Source organism: Manis pentadactyla, chromosome 8 (genome assembly GCF_030020395.1).
Source record: "Manis pentadactyla isolate mManPen7 chromosome 8, mManPen7.hap1, whole genome shotgun sequence".
Taxonomy (NCBI): domain Eukaryota; kingdom Metazoa; phylum Chordata; class Mammalia; order Pholidota; family Manidae; genus Manis; species Manis pentadactyla.
In genome coordinates, this window is record NC_080026.1 from 1,745,603 (window position 1) to 1,768,281 (window position 22,679).

At 46.8% G+C, this 22,679-nt stretch overlaps 1 protein-coding gene across 5 annotated transcripts in view; it reads left to right on the forward strand.

Annotated features, from left to right (window-relative positions):
- The window catches only part of CNTNAP5 (contactin associated protein family member 5), a 628,981-nt gene that overhangs the window by 433,378 nt on the left and 172,924 nt on the right, over positions 1 to 22,679 (forward strand). For 4 of the 5 annotated variants that reach the window (XM_036884000.2, XM_036884003.2, XM_036884001.2 and 1 more), the window contains one exon: positions 3,167 to 3,367. The exons of the other annotated variant lie outside the window; for it this stretch is intronic. In XM_036884000.2, coding sequence (XP_036739895.2) covers positions 3,167 to 3,367 — 201 coding nt within the window. The remainder of the gene's footprint in view (positions 1 to 3,166; positions 3,368 to 22,679) is intronic. 5 annotated transcript variants of the gene reach the window in all.

Here is a 22,679-nt window from a genome sequence, read left to right on the forward strand (position 1 = left end):
GTACGGGCCTTCTGAACCACGGCCCAGCTACCCGCGTACTGAACTGCCCGTCTGAACACTGAGCTTCCTGGTTCTGGTTGTAGATGAAGGACACGTGGGCCCCGGAATGAGCCTCCTCCTCCCCCGTCACCGCCTAGAGGACAGTGGGTCTCAGCTGTTGGAATCAGAGCCCACCTTCACACAGACGTTCTCGAGCTAAGAACGCCTGTCCCCACGCTAGCAGGCATCAGGAGCTCGGGCACCCAGGCCAGCTTTCCTGACTGGCACTGACCCCTGGCTGTGATGTTGTGTCAGAGTTCAGTCTGTACTGCTACCAACCATGCTGAGGGGACAGGAGAGAAAGCAAGAAAAGTAACATCCGATTACCTCCTTGCCTACGGGCCTTATTCTGCTTTATTCTGCTGTCTTCTAGGGGGATAGTATTCCGAGGTCAAGGACATTTGAAATGAAGGCCAGCCAAGATCGTTCCAAGCAGTCGCTCCTCTTCCTGCCCCTCACTCTGTTTGCAGCCAGAGCTGCTGAGGCCTGAGTGACATGCGAGGAAACCTCTGGAGCTCTTGGTTGTTGCTTTGTGTCTTCTGCATGTCACACATGTCAAAAAGTGCCAGCAACTGAGTTATTAGAAACTCACTTCACCCTCAGAGTTCCGAAGGCGGGAGTGGTAATGTTCACGGCTGTGAGATGGGAGACTGTCTCGCACAGCTTCCTGTCCATCTTGCCAAAGATGGAACATAATTTAGGCAAAGTGAGCCACTGAGTCAGTGAAAGAGGAGGTCAGACAATGACTGTATAAGCAACCAGAGGGATGGGTATGTGGCTGTGAAGAGCTGGGTGCATCTCTAGGGCAGTGATTCACAGGACTTAGTGATGCTGTGGGGACCACTTTTGGAATCAGACAGATCAGACACACGGAGACAGGGGGCAGGGTCACTTTCTCTCCTGAACCTTCATGTGTCTGTCTTTTCATGTCTATGTCTGTGTGTGTCTGTGCCTCTACCTCCCTTCCTGCATGTCTGTCTATCTTTCTATCATCTGTCTACCTATCATCTATCTATATATCAACCATCTGTCATCTGTCTATCATCTGCCCATCATCTGTCTGTCCATCCAGATGTCTGCCATGGTGGGTGCTCATGGGTACTGGAGATGATGTATATAGAGTGTCTTCATATGACACAGTAATAGCATCTTATCTTTTATTATAGATTAGCCAGGTCTCCCTTTTCCTCTCCTAAGGACCGGGGGTGTTTCACGACAGTCAGCCTCTATTTCACCCTCTACAGTATCGCCTTACTGAGCCACTGCTTTTCCTGGGCTATTTCAGTAGCATTTGTCTATATTGGCACCAGCATTTTTTTAGGGGTTTCAGGTTAATTGTGCAACATTGTTATTTTTATAAATCGTGTCCTATTTTTTCTTTCAAAGTAAAAACCCAACAACCTTCATTCCAATTTGCTTTTTTAGACTTGATAGAAAATGGAATCCTGCCTCAGACCCTGAGGACAAGCCAGTTACCAGTGGTCTGGTTTCAGGAAACAGTCTTAAGATGAATCAGAATGTTTGAGTACAATTTTATATTACTGCAAGAAACACCTCTTTTTAGAGCTGGAACACACTTAACATGTAACTGGGGCCAAGCTCTCTTTCACTTCCTCCTCCTTCTAACATTGAGGCTGAAATGCAGGGTGGGGCGGCCACTCATCCCCAGTGATGCACAGAGTTGGTGGGGAGAAAATACCAAACCCGGGGTCCCTGCTTGCCTCGTTTTCTTTTTTCAGCTAAATCATCCAACAGCCATGATACTGATTCTTAGCAGTGCTGAGAATAGTGAGGCCGTGGTTTACTGTAATGATGGAGGGCACTTGCAGGATGCCAGCCCATCGCCGCTGTCTGGCAGAGGTGCCTCGGCCCGTCCTTCACTTCCTGGGCCTGGGCTTCTCGTTTGTAAACCGAGGACAAAGCAAGAAGGACGCCACATGGTGTCCGTGCTGGGGTGTGTTTCAGCCTGAGAACAGTAATGACGTTGTTATGTGGGCAAGATGCTCAGAAGACAAAAGCTTTTCAAGTCTTCCTATTTCCTCTCTTGCTTTACCTGTGAGCATGTTCAAAATTAAATTCTATCTCCAATTGCAGAAAATGTTCTAGTCCAGGGTGTTAGCACGGATGTCTGCTCCACCCTGAGAGGGCCCCGTGACCCCTGCGCAGGGTCGCTGCTCCGTGCTAACCCTGCTGGTGTTGCTCTATTGCTGTTCTGTTTTGTTTTTAACCTGATGGTAAAACTGAGTCCCAGAAAGGTGCAGTGACATGTCCGGCTTGCTGCGGGCAGAAATATGTTTCAGGTACAGATCTCTGAGGCTCAAAAAATCCAGATTCCTCTCCTCTCTTCTCAGCCTCTTTCCTTACCTATTGTAAGTAAAACATGTTCTCCTACTCTGATTTAAAGGTCCTCATCTCTGCGTGTTCTTTTAATCTAAACCTCTTAGAATAATTCTGGCAAATAGAGACAACACAGAGAATAAGGATTTTTTTAAAAAACATTCTATTTAAAGTCCCTGCGTGTACCGTGTGGGTCACACAATCTCATTTATATTGATAACATGTATTTTACAGATACTTTGTGTGCACAGGTCTTATTTTCAACATGATGCCTGTGGCCATCACATCGTTATCTGCACTAGTGTTTTCATTCTGAGGCAGGGGGTGCCCGTCTCTAGGATGGGCTCTTTAGGCTGACATCCTGGGCCCCAGTCCTTGCTCGATTGTTTGCTGACTGTGTGATCTTGGGGAGGCTGCCTGGTCATCCTCTTTGACTCCCCCCATTTCTCACATGGCAGTGCGAGCACCCTTCTGTCCTAAGTGAAGTCCGTTTCAAGGAGATCGGGGCCCTTCAGTACTGAGCAAAAGGCCTGTGGCATGGGGGCTGCACAAAGTTAGCTCTTGAAATACCAGCACTTGTGTTAACTCTGCCGGAGCCCAATGAGGAGCCCGAGGTGTCCGGTCAAGCCCCGTGCCTGACGGGAGTACTCAAGCGGCGGCTCTCGCACACTGAGCCACCGTCACACTGTGTGCACGACCCCCTTCCCTTCAGCTTTCTGGAGGTATGCAAGCGTGGCTGTCTTCCGACCTCCCTTCTAATGTGCCCCTCCTTGCTTGTGTGTCTGGGCAGAGGACAAGATCTGGACATCAGTGCAGCACAACAGCACCGAGCTGACCCGTGTGGGGGGCGCCCACCCCGGGAAGCCCTATGCCGTGGCCTTGGACTACGGGGGCAGCGCGGAGCAGCTCGCGGCCGTGATCGAGGGCTCGGAGCACTGCGAGCAGGAGGTGGCCTACCGCTGCAGGAGCGCCCGGATGCACGACACGCCCGGTAAGCCTCGGCCCTCCGCACCTCTGCAGGGCCACGCAGGGTGGCCGCAGGGCACCAGGTGGGTGCACAGGAGGCAGTGTTTGCTGGCAAGGGGCTGCAGGCACGGCTGTTCACTATATGGTGGGGAGAAACCCGGCCGGGAGGGGCCTGCTGCTGTGCTAGCCCTGCTTCCCATGTCCGGCTCTGCCCCGGAGGGAGCTCTGGGGCCTCTCAGGGTCTCTCCAAATCATCAGAAAGGGAAGGATGACCACACCCATCCTTTAGCCGCTGTGAAAGTAAAGTTTCTTGGGAGTAACAGCACTTGAAGAGAGCATTTGGGCAAGACACGGAAAGCGTGGAGGGGGGAGGCGGCCCTTCGGGCAGAGGGATGCGAATGGGAAAGCGCCAAGGAGCCGCAAATTCACCAGAGAGCGCCGAGCTGTGTGCAGGGAAAAGCAGGAAGGGAGCTGCCTTAGGCAGGGGGCGGGAGCCGCGGGCAGGGAGAAGGCCTGGGTCTGCCATACTGTTGCTACCTAAGACGTGCAGGCCTTACTGGAGATGGCTCTTTTTTAAAGTAGTTTATTTTTAGAAAAAAAATGGATTAACCCTATTTGTTCCCTACAGTTATGTTTCACAGGGAATGGTTGATTTAGTGATAAACATGCTTGTAAAAGAAAAATTCTAGGGCTGCTTACCAGCACCCCAAAGGGTTTTGGCAAAATGTCAAGAGGGCTTTTTCAAAGTTTACAGGTTCCTTGGGAGGCAGTCATTGTTGTGAATTTCAGTTCATCCTCTGTTTCATGGCAGAAAAATAAAAAAAGCTGAGAACCACGGGGCTGTGTGAATCCAGGAGGGTGTCAGAATCTTGAGCCCCAAGAAACTTACCTTTCAGTGCTTAAAGTTAGGGACTTTGAAAGGCTTGAGAGAATTAGACAATGAAATGTCAACGGAAAAGTGATAGAAACTTGAGTGTGACTCACCTCGCGGGCCCAGAATCTTTAGGAAAGACATTGTTCTACATAAAACGTTTTTCCAGATTAACTGTCACTTATGCCTGTAAGAACAAAGAAAGCTTTCTGAGGTTTTTTTAACTATTTGCAATGAAAATCTTTCTCAAAGGGATCACACGCTTCCTTGCCTTCCTAAGCAGAGAATTCTGCACATCCCATCTAAGCTTTCTCATGGCTCAGGAGGGTCGCTGGGTGCTCCCTGGGCTCAGGCGCACCTCCGGGGCCAACTAGACCCAAGGCAGCTCCTGGTGCCCCTCGTCCCGCGTCTGCAGGCACTGCCGCCCTGCGAGATGCACCCCCTTGCTGTCTGTCCACATGTCTCTTCGCCGCCAAGCCTGCGCCCCTCTCAGCACCATTCTCAGGGCTCACGTTGGGGGAACCAACCCACCTTTCCATTGCACCGCTTCTTGTTTTCTAAGGATTGGGCTTGGTGGGGTTTCAGGAAAAACAGGACCGTGTTCACTGACAGTGGGATGTCCTTTAGGACACACATTCTGTGATAAATTGGGCTGCACCATTACCTTTCTCAGGTTCATGCATTTCTGACTCGACTGTCCTGAGTTCCCTGAGCATATCTGAGGGGAGGGCGTGGGCTGGGGAGCAGGCTGTCCTGGAAAGGACGTCTTGTCTCTGCTGTTCACTAGTTGGGAAGCCTCGTGCAGCGTGTTAAATTTGCACAGCTGCCATTGTACCACCTGAACATTTTCCGCCGGAGTCCAGGACTGAGACCCTGGTGGGAGGGCCGAGGGAGCCTGCAATCCGTGCCTCTTGTGCCATGCCTGGCATGTATCACGTTCCACAGATGCCTGTGCCCTGTTTCTTTCCTTTGTCATGGCCTCCATCCCAGCAGGGATCCAACATTTGCACTGTAATGGGAAACAAGTGCAGAGGAGCGTTTTGTTTCTATTTTAATGGTATAAAGAGAATAATTATAATAATTATGATGCGTGCATGCAGATCATCTCATCACGCAGTGAGAACCGATGTTGCATTGAATGTGTACACTTCCTGGTGTGTACCACTGCTGGCCAGCCACCCCCTCAGCACATGCAGGAAACAGTGAGGACATAGGACATACCACTCCTGTGCCAGAGCTGGTGCTCGTCCATCCTGTTCTCCCCACGGGCTACAAATCAAATGAGGCAGATGAAGGAAGGAGGTGGGTGTGTGCGCAGCCCCTCCATGCCTCTACTGAGCCGGCCTGCAGGACAGCATAGACCTGGCGGGTCCTCCTTGCCCCTCAGCCCCCACCTGCAGACCGGGCACTCCTAGTGGCTGCGGTAGGTCTGCAGACAGCCAGCTCCCTGCCGCGTGGCCCCAGCCTCACTCCCCTCAGTGCAGGGACAGAGCCCAGTCAGGCCTGCTCACCTCTTAGAAGCAGGGGTGGGGACAATAATCAGTGATATAAATATAAAATAATAAATAAGCAAGGTGGGGACCGTCATGGGTGCCCGCGTCGGAGAGCCCCACCTAGGGTCCTCCTGTGGCTGAGCTGCTGCAACAAAACGCTGTAGACCGGTCAGCTTATAAGGAGCCAAACCTTACGTCTCACAGTTCTGGAGGCTGGAGCCCACCCTCAGTGTGCCAGCCCCTTCCGGCTCACAGGCAGCTCACTGTCATTGTGCCCTCACAAGGGAGCGAGGAGTGAGTGAGCTCTCTGGGGTCCCCTTCATAAGGGGGCTCATCCATGCAGGGGCTCCGCCCTCCAGACATCATCACCTCCCCAGAGCCTTACCTCCAAGCACTGTCACACTGGGGGTTAGGGTTCCGACATAGGAATTTGCATACATTCAGGCCATAGCAGGCATATACTGGCACAGATGGTTCCCTAATCTCCCTAGTGGTCCAGCCACCCGCCTCCCCCCGAGGAAGGCCGGAGACACAGGGTGAGGGGAGAGGCTGTCCTCTCCTCATCCACCTGCCGGCTGCAGGAGTTGGGCAAGTGTCCCCCTTATGTGCTGAAACCAGGCCCCCCGCCGTGACCCTGTTTTACTGCCGTATTTGTGACACACATGCATTGTAGACTATCTTCCCATTTCAATAAAGTCTACAGTACAGACTTTGTGCTATAATGTTTATTAACAGTGGAGGCTTCCTCTACATGGATTCACCGCCATGAATATATGAAATTCACTCATCAATTTTGGTCATTTAGATTGTCCTTATTTTTTTTACCATTGCAAATACTCCAAGAACATTTTGGCACGTAGGTATTTGTGGTGCAGTTAGCTGTGCAGCTCACGGCCCCCAGAAGAAGGACCAGATGAAAGGGGTGTAGGAAGGTGATCGCGGGGAAGCCAGTGCCCAGGTCCCTGTGGGGTGGGATCGGGAGCCCCACCTGCCCCCAGATTCTCCCCGGCCCCTGGATGTCTCTCCTTGGGCTTACTCACTGGGACCCTAATGTCTGCTGGATAATCTGTTGGCACTTAGCGCTCTGTGTAGGGACTGTTCATTTGGGAACATCCTTCCCAATAAGGCTGTGACCTCCTAAGGTGGAGGTAAGAGGCCAAAGCCCAGAAACTGAGGCACCATTCCTTTGAGATCCAGAGGCCACGCCAGCTGGAGTTTGCCTGGTTCTGAACAGAAGGCGTTTGCCCAGCAAGTCAGCCACGCAGGCACATTTGCCGTGAGGACCGTATCAGTGCCCAGGAGAACTGAAGGCCCAGGGCCCTGACGCCGTCGGTCCCCATTTCCCTGCAAGAATGGGGAAAGGCATTCCCATCCAGCCCCCCACGCAGGTGTGGAATGGTTTCTACGTGGGCCAGCTGTTCACCTAGTTCTGCCCCAAGGACTTTGAAAGTGATAAAATCCTATTTCCTTCAGGTATTCTAAAATTCTGATTTTCCTATTTTCCCTTAATTAGTGCTATTCTGCTGAGCATAGAGCTAACTGGCTATATATATAGTAGGTGTATATACATACTATGGATGAATATACACAGAACACTACACATTCTAGGATGTACTCCAAATAATACATTATGCAGTGGTTTATATGCTCTTCATATACTCTTTGTGTGTCTGAATAAATCTATAAATGCACATGGATGTGTAAATTTTCACATTCCATTTTTAATATTAGACCTCAGATGTGGTGCTTCTGTGCTTCGATCAGGAGGCAGCCTCTCAGGCCAGTCCCCCTTCCAGGGAGGCACGTTTGGTCCACCTTCTAATGGGGAGAATGTCCAGGCCTGTTCCAAAGCTACCGGATCACCTCCCAGTCCTGCTGGGTAGCCAGCCAGCCCCCGGAAGACGGCAGGTGCAGGGCGGGGCGGGAGTCAGCCCCGTGGCTCCGGCGCACGGCTGTCACCCCCATGTCCTGCCAGCCGTGACTCGTCGACTCTAATTCAGGCTGGAAACGAGCCTGACTTTCCATTTTTCACTCTCAGGGGCTGTTTGTAAGAGTCTGTCACAGGTCCTGAAACACAGCGAGAGGCTATCCCGTGCGTCAGCCAGGGCATTTTACTGTCTGCGAAACCCACCTTTCCTGAAGTCCTAGTAACTCATTTTCTATGCTTTGCTGGGGACATAAAGCCGCACTTGGAGAGGGGTGGCTTTCACAACGAGGACATACCCCTTAAGACATACACACGGAGGTAAAGATGTGGGTGTGTATCTGAGGGAAACGAAAACTAGCCCACGTACATTAGGACCAAAATGAGCTGGAATTTGGCTGCAGATGAATTTCAGACCGTTATTACTTAAATAATCAATGTGGACTGCCCATGAATCAACATTTGGACCCTGTATAAGATAATGTTTTTTATTTTTCTCACCACTTTATGTAAGACCATGTACACTTACTTTATCTCGATTGTACTTCAGAAGAAGAATCCTATTTTCTAATCTTCAGTGCATACAGTGGCAGGAACATGAAAATAGTGAGAATTTTGGGTGATAACAACAGATCTTCACTGTTTTTTACTTCTTGGCTGTAAGATCCTGAACAATTTCATAGGCTCTCTGAGCCTCAGTGTCCTCACCTCTAAGCTGTGACGGGACAGGGCTGTGTCCTGCCTATTACGGACACCCAAGGTCCTGCTGTTATTTCAGCCAGCATGTATCACCTTCTCCAAAGCATGAGGGGCACTGTTTCCCTCGCTACAGGAGAGGGTCTCACAATCCCTTTGGGGTCTGGTGAAGAGTCCAGTTTTGGGGTTTGGCTCTTTTTGACCCCTGCGCATCCTTACGTCCTAAATTGCAGTTCGCTTACTTGTCACCTGGTCACACATTGAGAGTATTAGATCGAAGTCCATGTCCCCTCCCCACCTCTGCCACCCATCAGATCCGTCATCTGTCCATCTTTCTCATCCCAGTGTGTGCTGCCGTCAGCTACCCCGTATCTTAAGGCCAGGACTCATCCGTCCTCAGCAAGTCCGCCTCCCGGTCAGTAGACCAGCACAGACTCAGACTCGCCGGTCACGCCCGTGTCCACTCCCACATCTTCTCCACACTTCCACTGCTGCCTCTAAATGTGACTCCATTATCTCCAGACTGGGCGAGGGCACCTCTCCTCTCTCATCCTGCACCCACATCCCTACAGTGCATGACACACAGCCAAAGAGATGATCTTTCCAAAACAGGACCCCAGACCCCTTCCTGAGTCCCTCAGGGCTCTGCAGGCTGAAGCCCCTCACCGGCTCCTGCTGCCCGACCTCCCTCTAACCTTGGTCCTGTCCCTTGCCCAGCTGCCCTGCACAGCTCAGTCCTGGCATTCTTGCTGTTCCCTCTGCTCAGAAGCTCTGATCTTCTTCCCAGGCTTAGTGCTCACCTCAAATTCTGTGCACAGCTGAAGAACCCGCCCCATCACCTTTTTCATTTCATCCTGTCCTACATTCCCCACCGAGCGTTTTGCGACCTGATGCACTCTTCCGGTTTGTTTGTTTACTGTCTACCCCTGGAGTAGAGCGTGAGCTCCACAATAGAGAGAGTTGCTTTGTCTCATTCGCCATTTTATCCCCAAAATGCCCAGAACAGGACTGGCACCCAATAAACACTGAGCAAGTAGCCGCTGAGTGAACAGGAGATTGCGCCCCAGCTCATAGAAGCATCACTGCTGTTATCAGCATGCACATATGTCAGAGGACCCGTGAGGAGCCACGTGCGGCTGGGCAGGTGGCTGGGGAGACCCTGGCGGGCAGGGGCTGGCATCTGATCTTCCAGTGACCCCCTGTGACCTTGAGCAAGTTACTTACATTTCAGTTTCTCATGCTGAGGCCTAGTGGGCTATATCTGATGTTTCCATGTGTCCTTTCTGCCCCGACCCTTCATGACTCTACTAGCCAGGTGCAAAGTGAGCTAAAGGATGAAGCGAGTTAAAAGTCAGAGTTTATGACCTTCTTCTCATAATAAGGAACTGGAGAGGTTGGTAAACAGGTAAAACACAAAAGGACTTTTCCGAGACTCGTAAGTCCATGACGTATGATGATTATTTACATAGTAGGTAACACTTTCTTGACACCTCCGTACATCTGATCTTCTCTGCAGACCGTAGTCTCCATATGGTAGCACTGATGGTGTAGAGAGGTAGGTAATTTCCCCAAGGTCAAAACAAATCAAGAGTAGCATGAGTAACCATTTCTCACCGTAGGGCCTCCTCTGTGTGCATGACCTATGCATGCGTCTCTTACGGGATTTACTCTGTGAACGTATTTGTTAGGTCGTGTGTACATGTGGAATTGTGACGGTACCAGCTGCAGACGAGGTGCACCAGGCCACACAGACACACAGACTGGGCTGTGAGAATGACACATGCTTGTGGTCCGGGGTCAGGGCTCCCTCGGAGTCCTCATCGCAGCCACGCAGAAGGGAGGCAGCAGAGCCAGCAAAGAGCCCAGGGTGTGGCGTCGCTCGCCTGGGCTCAAGCTCCTGGTCACTGTGTGTCAGCCATGTGGCCTGACACGCAGCGCTCAGCACCCCCCCACATCACCACGAATGAGCAAAAAGATAATTCCATGCTAACTAATGGGAGGGCTAAATGGTAGGAAAGTTGCATTCTTTATAATGTAAGTTCTCAATTTACCAAGTTCTTTTGAAATAACAGAAATTTTTCAGACATAATTTTCATTGTCCTCCCACTTTTGCTGAGAGGCAGGTGTATATTATGTCATTTTTATTCCTCTGGAATGTCCTCTGCATGCGCGTGTAGGATATGATGAGAAATCCCGAGCCATGTGCTATGTGTTGTAGAGACTGTGAAGCCATAATCTCAGCATGGCACAGTGGAAACGTTTAGGCCCTGAATCAAAAAGCAAACACAAAACAAAACCTGAATTCCTCCAGTCTGCCACTCGTTTGCAGAACGGCCACCGCCAGGACGTAGAACCTAAGTCTAAGTCTCTTAGTCACATTCTCTCATCTGCAAGAGAGGTATGTGCACACACGCATCCATGTGCCTGCAGGTATGTCAGTGCATGCATCTGTGTGTATGCATGTTTGTGCACATGTGATTATATTCTTCCCCGAACCATGAATAAGGCATTATTACTCAGTTGTACAAAGGAGGAAATGGAGACTCAGGGTGAAGTGACTCATTCTAGGTCTCATGGGGGGTCTGAATCCAAGCAGGTCTGACTCTGAAGCCCATGCTCATGTGTCGAGAATGGCTAAGGGAAAAGCAGGAAGCAGGACTGAGATGCCGCGTCCAGGGGCCGTGTTCTGCAGATGGTCCTACCCAGTAGGGAATATGTTCACTGAGGGGAGCACGGTTATGTATGATATACGCAGCTGGTTACAGTATGTCCTATGTATGTAAAAAATCCCTCATTTATATCTGCACATATCAAGTGAGAACCGCACGGCCCTGCCGTTATCTGTGGGTGATGCAGGAGCCCAGTCACACCTACTACAACTCAGTTCCATTTCATGCACAAGGAGCAACAATCCTAGCTTTCGCCCGCCAGGCCGCCAGTTACCCCAGTGCCAGGCGTGCACATGCTCCTGAACTGAGTCAAGCCAAGACTGGATTTTGTGCGCTGAACCAGTATTATACAGATAGAGGCAGAAGCCACCCCATGATCTGTCTGGGCAGTGATTTCATAACATGTCCCTCAGAATAGGAAACAGATTCTCTCTGTAAACATGTCACTGACAGGAAAATAAGCCAGATAAGGAGAAAATCAGTTGCTGACATTTAACAATCCACCTGTATATTTAGCGGTGTTTCTGGATTGAGTTTAGAAAGGATAAGAGGTCAGAATATTGGAGTAGTTGCAGAAACTACCTTGGAAGGATAAAGAAGGGAGAGAAAAGAAAGGAGAGAAAGAAAAACAACCTTTTCTGGAATTGTCACTGAATTACGGCCCTGTGTCTTGTCTCATTTTGTATCTGGGGTCCTGTTGAGCAGATTCTCAGCATGGCAGCGACCTTCCCTAGGTCCTGTAGTTATGATGCTGAAAAATGAAGAGACCGTGGAAACGCATGACTCTTCACAACACCCCATCCCACAGTGAGCGTCTCAGGGGAGGACAAGGGATGACAGCGCTGGGGGCTCAGGTGGGCACTTTTGGGCAGCTGAGAGGCACTGAGGACATGCCTTTACTCCACGGTAAACTTAAAATTCCTTTTCTAGGAGAGATTTTTCCAACTCTTGATTTTTCTAGAACAACACTGGTCTTACACTTTTCTGAATACTTCCAGAGCCTGGCTTGGAGCCTGATTCAAAGTAGGTGCTCAAAAAACCTTTCTTGTATGTAAACCATCATGTAAGAGTATGTTTTTTTAAAAAAGCACTGTGAAAAACAACAACTGGTGTTGCTGTATCACCCAGGACAGGTTAGATTATGCTGCAGTAACAATAATGAGACAAAACCCAGAACACCTCAAGGGCTGAAACAGCCAGGTTGCATTTTCCAAGTAGACCAGATACTCAATAGGGACTGGCTGGGGGCTCTGCCCTGTCTTCTCCCTCCAGGATCCGGAGTGACAGAGCAGCTCCCCCTCAAGTGTCGCTGGCGCCCCTGGAAGAGGGAAAGGGGGCCCTGCAGGGCCGCGTCCCACTGCTGCCTGGAGTGACTCATGCCGCTTCTGCTTACAGACCATTGCCCAGAATGAAATATGTAGCAGAGGCAAAGCAGTTCTTCCTCTAAACTTCTGAGTTCTTGGCTGAGGCACCTGTACTAAAAGACAGATTAACAAGGGAAAAACAAGCAAATATTTATTAACATGTGTATCTGTGTATATATGGGAGATATCATGGAGGAATGAGTAATTCAAAAAGGTGGCTTTGAAGTCCAGCTTATGTAGCCCCTTCAACAAAAATGAATAAATGTGTGGAGACATGGTAAGACAGAGGAAAGCAACTGCAGTCTTCCAAGGGCCGAGAAAAGGCTAGTTAGTAAAATCTGTAAATGTAGGTTCACTGTGCAGCCCCAGACTGATAGGGGCCGAAGTTGTCCCCAGTGATTAACTTCTGTCCCGTGGAGAGAGGGGAAGGCACACATCTCTAATGTAAGTCCTGCTCTGAGCAGCCGTGGGGGGGCAGGGGCTCCACTGTCTCTGCTGCTTCTCCACTGCCTTCAGCTCAAAGGAATCCTTAGGCCAAGGGGCATATTTTGAGGTGGTATATTGCACTTAGCCTTTAAAAACCTACACCCAAGGGGACCAGGAAGTACAATTCCACCGTATGCCAGGAAGGACGAACAGAAATAAGTGGCTCAAAACCCATCATACAATGAGAAAAAAACAAAACAAAACAGGAAGACAAGAAGAAAAAAAAACTCATACCTCAATTAGAATTGAAATAAAAGGGCATGTTTGGAATACTGCTTTCCCTTACCCTCTGTGAGGTATATCATTTTCCTAGCATGAGGCGCACACAAAAAGTGTGTATCAACCTCTAATCTACTCCAAGCCATTTTTGAGCCTGCAGGTCTGTAGTTTTCTCCCGTAAGCATACGTACATAGCCTGAGTTAGTTTTGGCTAAAATCAAATATTTGATTCATATCAAAATTAGTTTTAGTGTTTAGTTAATATTGTAGTTTCTGTGTTGGTTCATACTAACGTCAACATAAATCGGAGAGCTAATATTTGGGAAGTACTATTTTATTCCAATTTTAAAAATTAATTTTGTGATTAGTCATGAAGCCCTAACATCTACATGGATAAAACTGTTTCCCTATATGCGGTATTGGTGTGTAACTTACAAATATTATATATTTTTGATTCTGGCAAATGGTACTCCTACAGATGTTTGCCTCTGAAATATTGTCCGTACGTGTGCGTATTTGTGTGTATGTATAAAGCAGGGCAGTGCAGGGCGGTGCTGGCACGGTACCCCTCACCCTCATGCCCTGGACGCCAGCCTCCTCAGCCTCAGGCGGAGAGCTGGCTGTGACAAGACAACGGGCCGCCGTGCGCCAAGGGCATTCCGTGTGTGGGGTCCTGCTGTCCCACGGCGGCTTCTGCTGCTCCACGTTTTATGTTGGGGGGATTTGTTCTGACCTTTCAGGACTTTGAGAGGTTGTCCAGGGCATGGCGGGTGAACTCCAGCAAAGAGCTAAAGGGAAATTATTACACTGGCTGTTCAGATTTACGTTTTGTGGCAACCAGAGGTGTTTTCTGAAAAAGATGCGGGAAACATTTAAAATAACCGGGTGGCTACAGATTGGAGAAATCCTTTGATATTATGAAGGACTTTAAACATCCTGGCAGCTGGAGATTAATCAGTGACGGAAGAGAGCAGGAGAAAGCTGGCCTGGGGCGGCCGTGCTGCAGGCCATTCAAACGCATGTCTGCGGGCCTGCTAAGAACGTTCTAGGGCTGGCTGATGGGGCCGGAAAGGCAGTCCTACCTTTGCTGGACGAAGCCTGAAGGACCCAGGCTCTGTGCTCCCGCAGGGCTCCCCAAGCAGAGGTGTGCTCTGGGTGCCGGAGCTGGGCGTCCTTGGGGACCCAGGCCTCTGGAGTCTTGGTGGTGCCTGGATTGTCACAGCTTCACTGTGAGGGTGTCTTTGTCACTGAGCAGCAGGGTGATCACACCCCAAAGCCTGCTCATCACGCCTGCTCCCCTGCCCCTGTTCATCACACCTGCTCCACGGTGCTCTTTTGGTTGAGCCAGTATGATGCCTCCCCCAGTCACTCACCCGTGCCCATGGGTCTTCCGTGGATGGGTTCTTCCCTGCCTCAGAGCCACGGTATCATGTCTCATCCTCCATCATGCCTGAATACACAGTTTACCTAAAGGTTAAGAATTATGAGTCCAATTAAGAGGATGGAGCTATTCCACTCCATTAACATTAACAGTGCGCGGAAAGCACTCCCCGTGGCTTCATTTTTTAAGCAGCAGCCGTTTCCAAGTCTATTCTCTCTCTCCTATTTTTTCTTCCTGTACCGCTTAATGAAAAGCTAATGGAAGCAATGGCACCTACGTGGATGAAAGAGAAAAGGCGTAATCGTTCCAGCTTGTCTCTCTCATTTCCCGCTCTGAGGGCAGCGTCCCTTAGGCAGGATCGAAGGCGGTCCTTGGACAGGAGGCCAAGGACCTGAGCTGTCAAGGAGGCTCTGCTGCGGGTGCACGTGACGGGACTCGTTCATCAAACCATAAGATGTGACTGACCTCTTCTTTCATCCTGGAACTGAAAGGTCATTTCGGCAGACAGTGGATTTATAAAGGTTAGAAGTAAGTGACTGATGGGGAGGGCGCCGGAGTCCCCTGGCCGTGTGACACTGCCCACATCAGGCCCACTGGCCCTACTTCAGCTTGCACCCAACATCAGGACCTCCAAGCCAAAGGAGGAGGCGTGCGTGGGTCGTGTTCACCTGGAAAATGCCCTGGCCTGGGAGCCCCCACAGCGAGCAGGCCTCCACTGTGCCGGGGCCTCCCTGTGGGCTGCGGGGGATGCCCCTGAAGGAGGCCCAGGGTCTGAGGAAGGCCCAGAGGCACGTATTCAGCATGGCGTGCGTTCCAAAGGCATCAAGAGGAAAGAGCAATGTGAGCATATGATTGAATCATTACTAGGCAGAAAGAAATTGCCCAGCAAATGGGAGCATGTAGAATGAGGCCTTCAGAAATACTTCTTTACCAAGCCTTAGCAAGTTCCATGTTATAGTCCCTCCGTGGGTCCTTTATTTCTTTCTTTATTTCTCCTTATTTGTTGTCCCTGTAGATTATTTGTTAAATAATTAATCATTATTTTAACATCCCGGATTATATCCCCCCCACCCCGTGGGCCCATCGGATACTGTATGCTGGGGCTCAGGGATTCCCAAGGCATGGGACTCAGGAAGTCTTTATGTGGCATATGGGTGGACTTACAAAAAATAGAAGGCATATTTTTATTTTAGTATTTAAATTTAAATTAATTGTTAATGAAAAGGTAATAATTAATTTGTTTTCATATTTTAATATATGTTGGAAAGAATACAATCAGTGCTTCAAACACACGATTCCAAATCTCTTGTTACTAAGAATTGTTGAAAAAAGAAATTGGTAAATTTGAGGTCAGTTAAATTCGTTTTAAAAAGATGTGACATAGCAGTACAGGAAAGCATGGTGAGGAACTCAGAGCTGGTCGTGTGGTGCCGGAAGGTGGGGGTCCCGGGCACCCGGCCTGCCCAGCTCTGTGGGCCCCAGGCCTTGGCACCTACTCGCCCGCCCGACCGCCCCAGGGCCTCCCTTGGGCAGCGCCTCTGGTAAGCTTTTCCATCTTTCCCTCCCAGGCCGCCTCCCCTGGGAAGCCCGCCCTGACTCAGGCAGGCAGAGCGAGTGCCCACTCGGTAGCCTGTCTCCTGGCTCCTGCTCCTGCTCTGTTAAGCATCCGCTTCGTCGTGACCGGTTGTGCACTAGAGCTGGTAGGCAAAGGGAGTGGTTCTTGCATGCTCAGCACCTGGACCACGTTTGGTAGCGAAGTCATCAGTGCTGCACACGCCATTTCTCCAGCACTTCTCTTAGGACAGCCACCACCAAGCCCCACCACCGGCAAACCCCGTGGTGGTACCAGGAGACCATCTCTGGATGCAGCAGGGTTTGCACAGGGGCGCTTCCTCTTTGCCTGGCATGAGGACCCTCCTCTCTCCAGGGGGCACCTCCTGCCCACAGTACTTCCACCGTCTTCTTCGCTGGGTCCTCCTTCTCGCCACACCATGAAAACGGGGTGTCATCCTGGGGCCCCATCCCTGGCCCTTGTTCGTCTGTGCACCTACCTCTCTGCAATTCAGTCACATGCTGGAGACTCTCAAATTTAGATCTTTAGCCAGGATTTCTTTTCTGAACAAACGATTCACATGCCCACCTGCCTACTGACCTTACAATGTCCAAAAACAGCTTCCCGACCTCCCTTCTCCAGCATTGTCTCTCCCAACTTTGTAAATGGCAACTCACCCCATCAGATGCTTGGCCCAAGAGCCCTTGGAGTCACCCTCAATTCTTCTTTTTCCAGTGCCTTCTCATTATGCTCTTAATCGTGCTGGCTAAGATCAAATGTATCCAGAATGTAACCCACAGGCGCACCATCTCCCGTTCGGGTTACCATGATTGCCCTCTGAAGGGGCTTTCTTTCTTCTGTCCATCACACCCTTCAGTTTGTTGCCAGCGTAGGAGCCTGGTGCCTTCCTTCCTGACCGCAGGCATCCAGCATCTCCCCCAACAACCAGAGAGACTAGGGCTTCTCGGCTCCGGATCCTCTGGACCACCCAGTCTCTCTGCATCTCACCCAGGCTTGCTGTCTTCTCTTTGAGTATGGCCATCCTAGCAGGTGTGAGGTGATAGTTCATAATGGTTTTGATTTGAGTTCTTTAATAATGAATGATGCCCACCGTCTTCTCACGTGCCCACTGATCATTTGTATGTCTTCTCTGGAGAAATGTACGGGATCCTCTGCCCATTCTTTAAATGGCTTGCTTGTCTTTTTGTTGTTTATATAGTGTTCCTTACATACCCTGGGTCCTAGACTCCTGTCAGACATCTGATTGCCAATATTTTCACCCATTTTCTAGGTTGCATTTTCAGTATCGATAGTGCCCTTCAATGTAAGTTTTTAATGAAGTCCAGGTGACCTGTTTGCTTTTGGTATCAAGTCTAAAAGCCACCTTAGAGCATTTGTACTTGTTTATCTGCTGCTTGCAAGGCTCTTTTCCAATTTGCCACGTGCCTTTTTCCCTTTACCTCTTTAAGAACTTTGCATAAATTTAACCTTAGCATGGCCTTAGCCATTCGCCCTGTTTAAAATTGCAACCCTTCCTGGCCCGAGCACTCCCTGCCCCTCTCTCCCGTTTGGGTTTCCTTCATCAGTTATTTTCATGTGATACAACTTACTTCCACGTGCACGCTTCCAGACTTGAGCTAGAGTCAGCAGGGGCTGGTTGAGCTACAGTGCTCATCACGTTCCCCAAGCTAGGGGCAGTACACCTGCCTGGCAGGGAGATGGCCTGTCACCGGGAGCCTGTGTGCGAGCAGTTCCATGTCCCCTCCCGTACCCATCCTTGCCTGCAAGGGCTACTTCCTCGTTCGAGTAATTATCCGCATAATCGTCAGGATCAAGCAATATTTAGAAAGGCTCCTCTCTTAATGGTGCCAAGCTAAGTCTAGCTACAGAAGCATACATCTAGAATTTTCCAGGACAATCTTGATTTCAAAATCAGTTTGTTGGACAATGTAACCCAATTTTTGCCCCAATAATCATGGGCATCAGAGATAGCAATTCTGCATCCCTGCCAATGAGCTGAGCTTGCGACCTTGCATCGGGACCACAGTCTCCTCATCTGTAAGGAGGAGGAAAGGATTGTGAGGATTAAGGAAAATCATTCCTGAGAGGCCACTCACCCTGTGAAGCGTGTGCCGGCAAGCTGGGCAGAGGATGTTTAGTAGCTGTTGTAAGGGGTACTGAGCTTTTTAGGAATAATCACTGCACTGTCTTAGCTGGAGACCTGGAGTGCCCAGTCCTCAAACCCTCCATCATCTTTAAAGAGTTTGGCATGTGCTCAGACTTTTTAGTGGATTTAATTCAGTGACTGCAGCTGAGCTGATAATCCCAACGATGATTAAAATGAGAGTTAGTGAATTAAGAATCCACAATTCCTGAAAGGGTAGCAGTAACACAATGTCATAAATAATGTCAAGGTATGTGTGAGCTACTTTTTTTTTTGCCTCTCAGCCTGATTTTCTAAACATTTTAGCTAACTTTTGTTTCCTTGCAGCCTCAAGTATAGGGGTGCATGTTTACATCCCCAGGAGGCTATCTGCTGGGACCTGCTTGTATGCAAAATAAAGTATCTACCAGGATAATAAAAACAGCATCCGTCTGTTGAATACTAGTCTGTGCTGGGACACCAGGCTCATTTCCTTGGGTATTAGATGGTTTAATCATCCAATGGACCATTTCTCCGATTTTAGAGAGAAGAGCCTGAGGTCTCAAGAGAACAAGGAATTGCTACAATCACACAGCTGCAACAGGAAATGTGGAGATTTCAACTCAGATTTGTTTTTCAGTATTTTAAAGCCCTAAAATATGTTCACACTGGAGAGGTGCTGACTTTTTTTTTACCACTTTATTAAAATACATTTAACATGCCATAAAATTTGCCCAAAGTCTAGATTTTGTGGTGTTCGGTGTATCCACAGAGTTGCACATATCACCACAGTCTAATTTTAGAACACTTTTAACATCTCCACAATAATACCCCCTACATATTTACAGTTATCCCTGCTCCCCACCTGCCTGGTCTGCCGCAACACCCCACCTCCAGGCAAATATGTGTACTTCCTGTACATATGTTTTCTGATTCTAGACACTCCACATAAATGTAGTCATATAATACGTAGTCTTTAGTAACTGGATATTTTTTGCTTAGCATGATGTTCTTAAAGTTCATCCTTTTCTATTGCCAATTTATATTAATTGTTAATTAATATATGCATATACCACACTGTTTATCCATTCATCAGTTCATGAACATTTAAAGTTGTTCCCACATTTTTGGCTATTTTGAATAATGCTTTTGTAAACTTTAGTGTCCATTTTTGTGAGGAAATTGTTTTCCTTTCTCTTCAACATGTACCTGGAATGGAATAAATGTGTCATATGGAAGCTCTGTGCTTAGAACTCTGTGGGACTGACAAACTATTTCCCAAGTTTTCTCTGCCATTTTCCATTCCCATCAGCCATGTGTGAGGGTTTCGATTTCAACACATCCTTGTCACCTTTTATTACTGTCCTTCTCAGATTAGCTGTATGAGTGGGTGTGAAGTGGCGTTTCATGGCACCTCTGACTGTCATTTTCCTAAGAAGCACTAATATTCTTGGCCACCTTTTCATGTGCTTACTGGGAACGTCTGTCTTTTTCAGAGAAATATCTCTTTAAATCATTTATCCATTTTTAAGTTGGATTATTTGTCTGTTTTGTATTGACTTTAAGAGTTTTTTTATATATTCTGGATAATAGTGTCTTATCAGATATATAATTCAAAAGTGTTCTCTCCCATTCTGTGGGTTGTCTTTTCACATCTTGAGTGTGTCCTTTGAGGCTGTTATTTTTTTTAATGACGCTTATTTTGTATATTGATTTTGTATCCTGCCACATTCCTGACCTTGTTAACCAATTCCAAAACTTTTTATTGGGTTCCTTAGGATTTTCTATACTTGTGATTATGCCATCTGCTAACAGTCAGAGTTTTCATTTTTCCTGTCTAATATGGGTGACTTTATTTCTTCTCCCTGCCTATTTCCCTGGCTGGAACCTCCAGTGTGATATTGACAAGAAGTAGAATAAGTGGACATCCTTGACTTGTTTCTGATCTTAGGAGGGAAGTGTTCAGTCTTTCTGGATTGTATATAATGGCAGCTGAAGGTGTTTTATAGGTATTCATTCTGCAAGTGTCCTAATCCTAGTGTTTTGTTTGTTTTTAATCACTGAAAGGTGTTGAGTTTTAGAATCTACTTTATATGAGTTTATTAAGGTCTTTTTTGAAATGATCATTTTATGCCATATTTTATTAATACCATGTGTTATTGCATTTACTGATTTTCATGTATTGCACCAACCTACTTGCCATATATAATCCTTTTTATATGTTGTTGGATTTGGTTTCCTAATCCTTTGTTGAATATTTTTGCATCAATATTTATCAGCATATTGGCCTACAGAGTAATTAGATTTTCCAATTAGAAAAGAAAAATAAAAACTCCCACTATTTTCAGACAGCATGATCTTGAATTTAGGAAGGCCTAAGGAAGCCAATCGTCTTTCCTTCCTTCATTTTATTTTCTTGTGGTACCTTTGCTTCCTGTCAGCATCAGCGTAAGGCTGGCCTTGTAGAATAGACTGGGAAATGCCCCTTCACCTATTTTTTGGAAAATTTTGGGAAAGATTGCTAATTCTTTAAACATTTGGTAGAATTCATCAGTAGAGCCCTCTGGACCTGAGATTATGTATGTTTTTGTGGTTGGGGGAGGGGAGGGGAACTGCTTTTTGATTAGTAATTCAATTTCTTATAAATCTCAAATTTCATATTTTTTTTCAAGTCAATTTCAGTTGCTTGTTTATCTCTAGAAATTTTTCCATTTCATCTAGGATATCTAATCTGTTTCTCTACAATTGTTTATTACCATTATTATCTGTATATTTCTGTAAGGTCCGTAGTGATACATCTTCTTCCATTACAAATTGTAGTCATTTTAGTCTTTTTCTGTGCTCAATATAGCTAAATTTTTGCCAAATTTGTTAATCTTTTCAAAGAATATCTTGATTTCATGCATTTTTTTCTATCATTTTGCTGTTACCTGTTTGGCAAATTTAGCTCTAGTCCTGTTTTCATTCTATTTCTACTTGATTTTTGTTTGGTTCATTCTTTTTCTAGTATCTTAAGGTGGAAGATAAGATTGTTCATTTGCGGTTTTTCTTTCTCTCTCTGTCTCTTTTAATATAGACATTTGTAGCTGTAGGTTCCCCTCTGTGCTCCAGCTGCCTCCCGTAAGTTTTGTTGCTTTTTTGCGCTTTTGTTTTTGTTTGTCTTAAAGTTTTTCTTATTTCCTTTGTCAGTACTTTCTTTACTTACTGGTTATTTAGGAGTGCGTGCAATGTCTCTTTGTGACTTTCCCAAGTACTATGGATTTTTAATTGAAATTAAACACCTTTGGGTCACATTCTTTGTATACCACTAACTTTCGATGTATAGAGTCTTGTTTATTTATTAACATGATCTATCCTGGGGACTAGCCCTCTGTGATTGAGAGATTTTGTGCCCTGACATGACTGTTGAGTGTTCACGTGGGGTCTTTTAGGTCTGGCAATGTGTGTTTCTGCTTTCTTGTTGATCTTCCACCTAATTCTATCTGTTATTAACCCTGGGATATTGAATTATCCGACCATTATCATCAAATTGTGCATCTCTTCAGCTTTTTCTGTTTTTGCATAGTTCATGATTTTGGCACTCTGTTATTAGTTGTATATAGGTTTATAACAATTGTGTCTTTCTGATGATTTGATACTCTTATTGTTATAAAATGTCCTTTTTTGTCTTTAATTTGTCTTTAAATTTGATCAATTTCTTAAAATTTGTTTTCTCCAATTTTAGTGTAGCTATTTCTCTTTTAATTATGCTTACATGGTCTATCTTTTCTCACCCCATTGTTTTCAACATATCTGTGTTTCTGAATATGACATGTAACTATTACTGACAGCATTTACATAAATCATGTTTTTTATCAGCATTCTCTTTTGTGTTTATCTCTGCCTATTTAATCTATTTAAGTATAATGTGATTACTTATGATAGGATATATATCTGCCATTTTTCTATTTGTTTCTAAATATTTTATGACTTTTCTCCCCGTTCTTGATTCTTATCTTCTTTTTTTTTTTAATGGGATTTTCTACTTTATCTTCTAAAATTCCTTTGCTATTTCTCTTACTGTATTTTTATGTCATTTTCTTACTGGTTATCCAATGAATCACAATATTCGTGTAAACTTAAAACACTCTACGTTAATACTAACTTAATTTCAATATTACGCAAAAACTTTTCTGCAGTACACTTGCACTCCCTCTCCCCTGTACTGTTGTGACACTAATGAAATCTGTACATGTTATAAACCCATCCTTAATGTTTTACATTTATTGCTTTATTTGGATACCTTAATTCTTTAGATATGGATTCCTTTATTTCTTTGAAAATATTTATAAAAGCTGATTTAGAGCCTTGTCTAATTAGTCCAATATTTGGAATTCCTCAAGGACAGTCCTTATTTCCTGCCTTTTTTATAAGTATATAGGCCATAATTTCCTATTTATCTCATGTGCTTTCTTAAAAATTGTATATTTTAGATACTATAATGTAGCAACCCTGACATCCAGATATCCCCTTCCAGATTGTTTTGTTGTTATTTTGTTG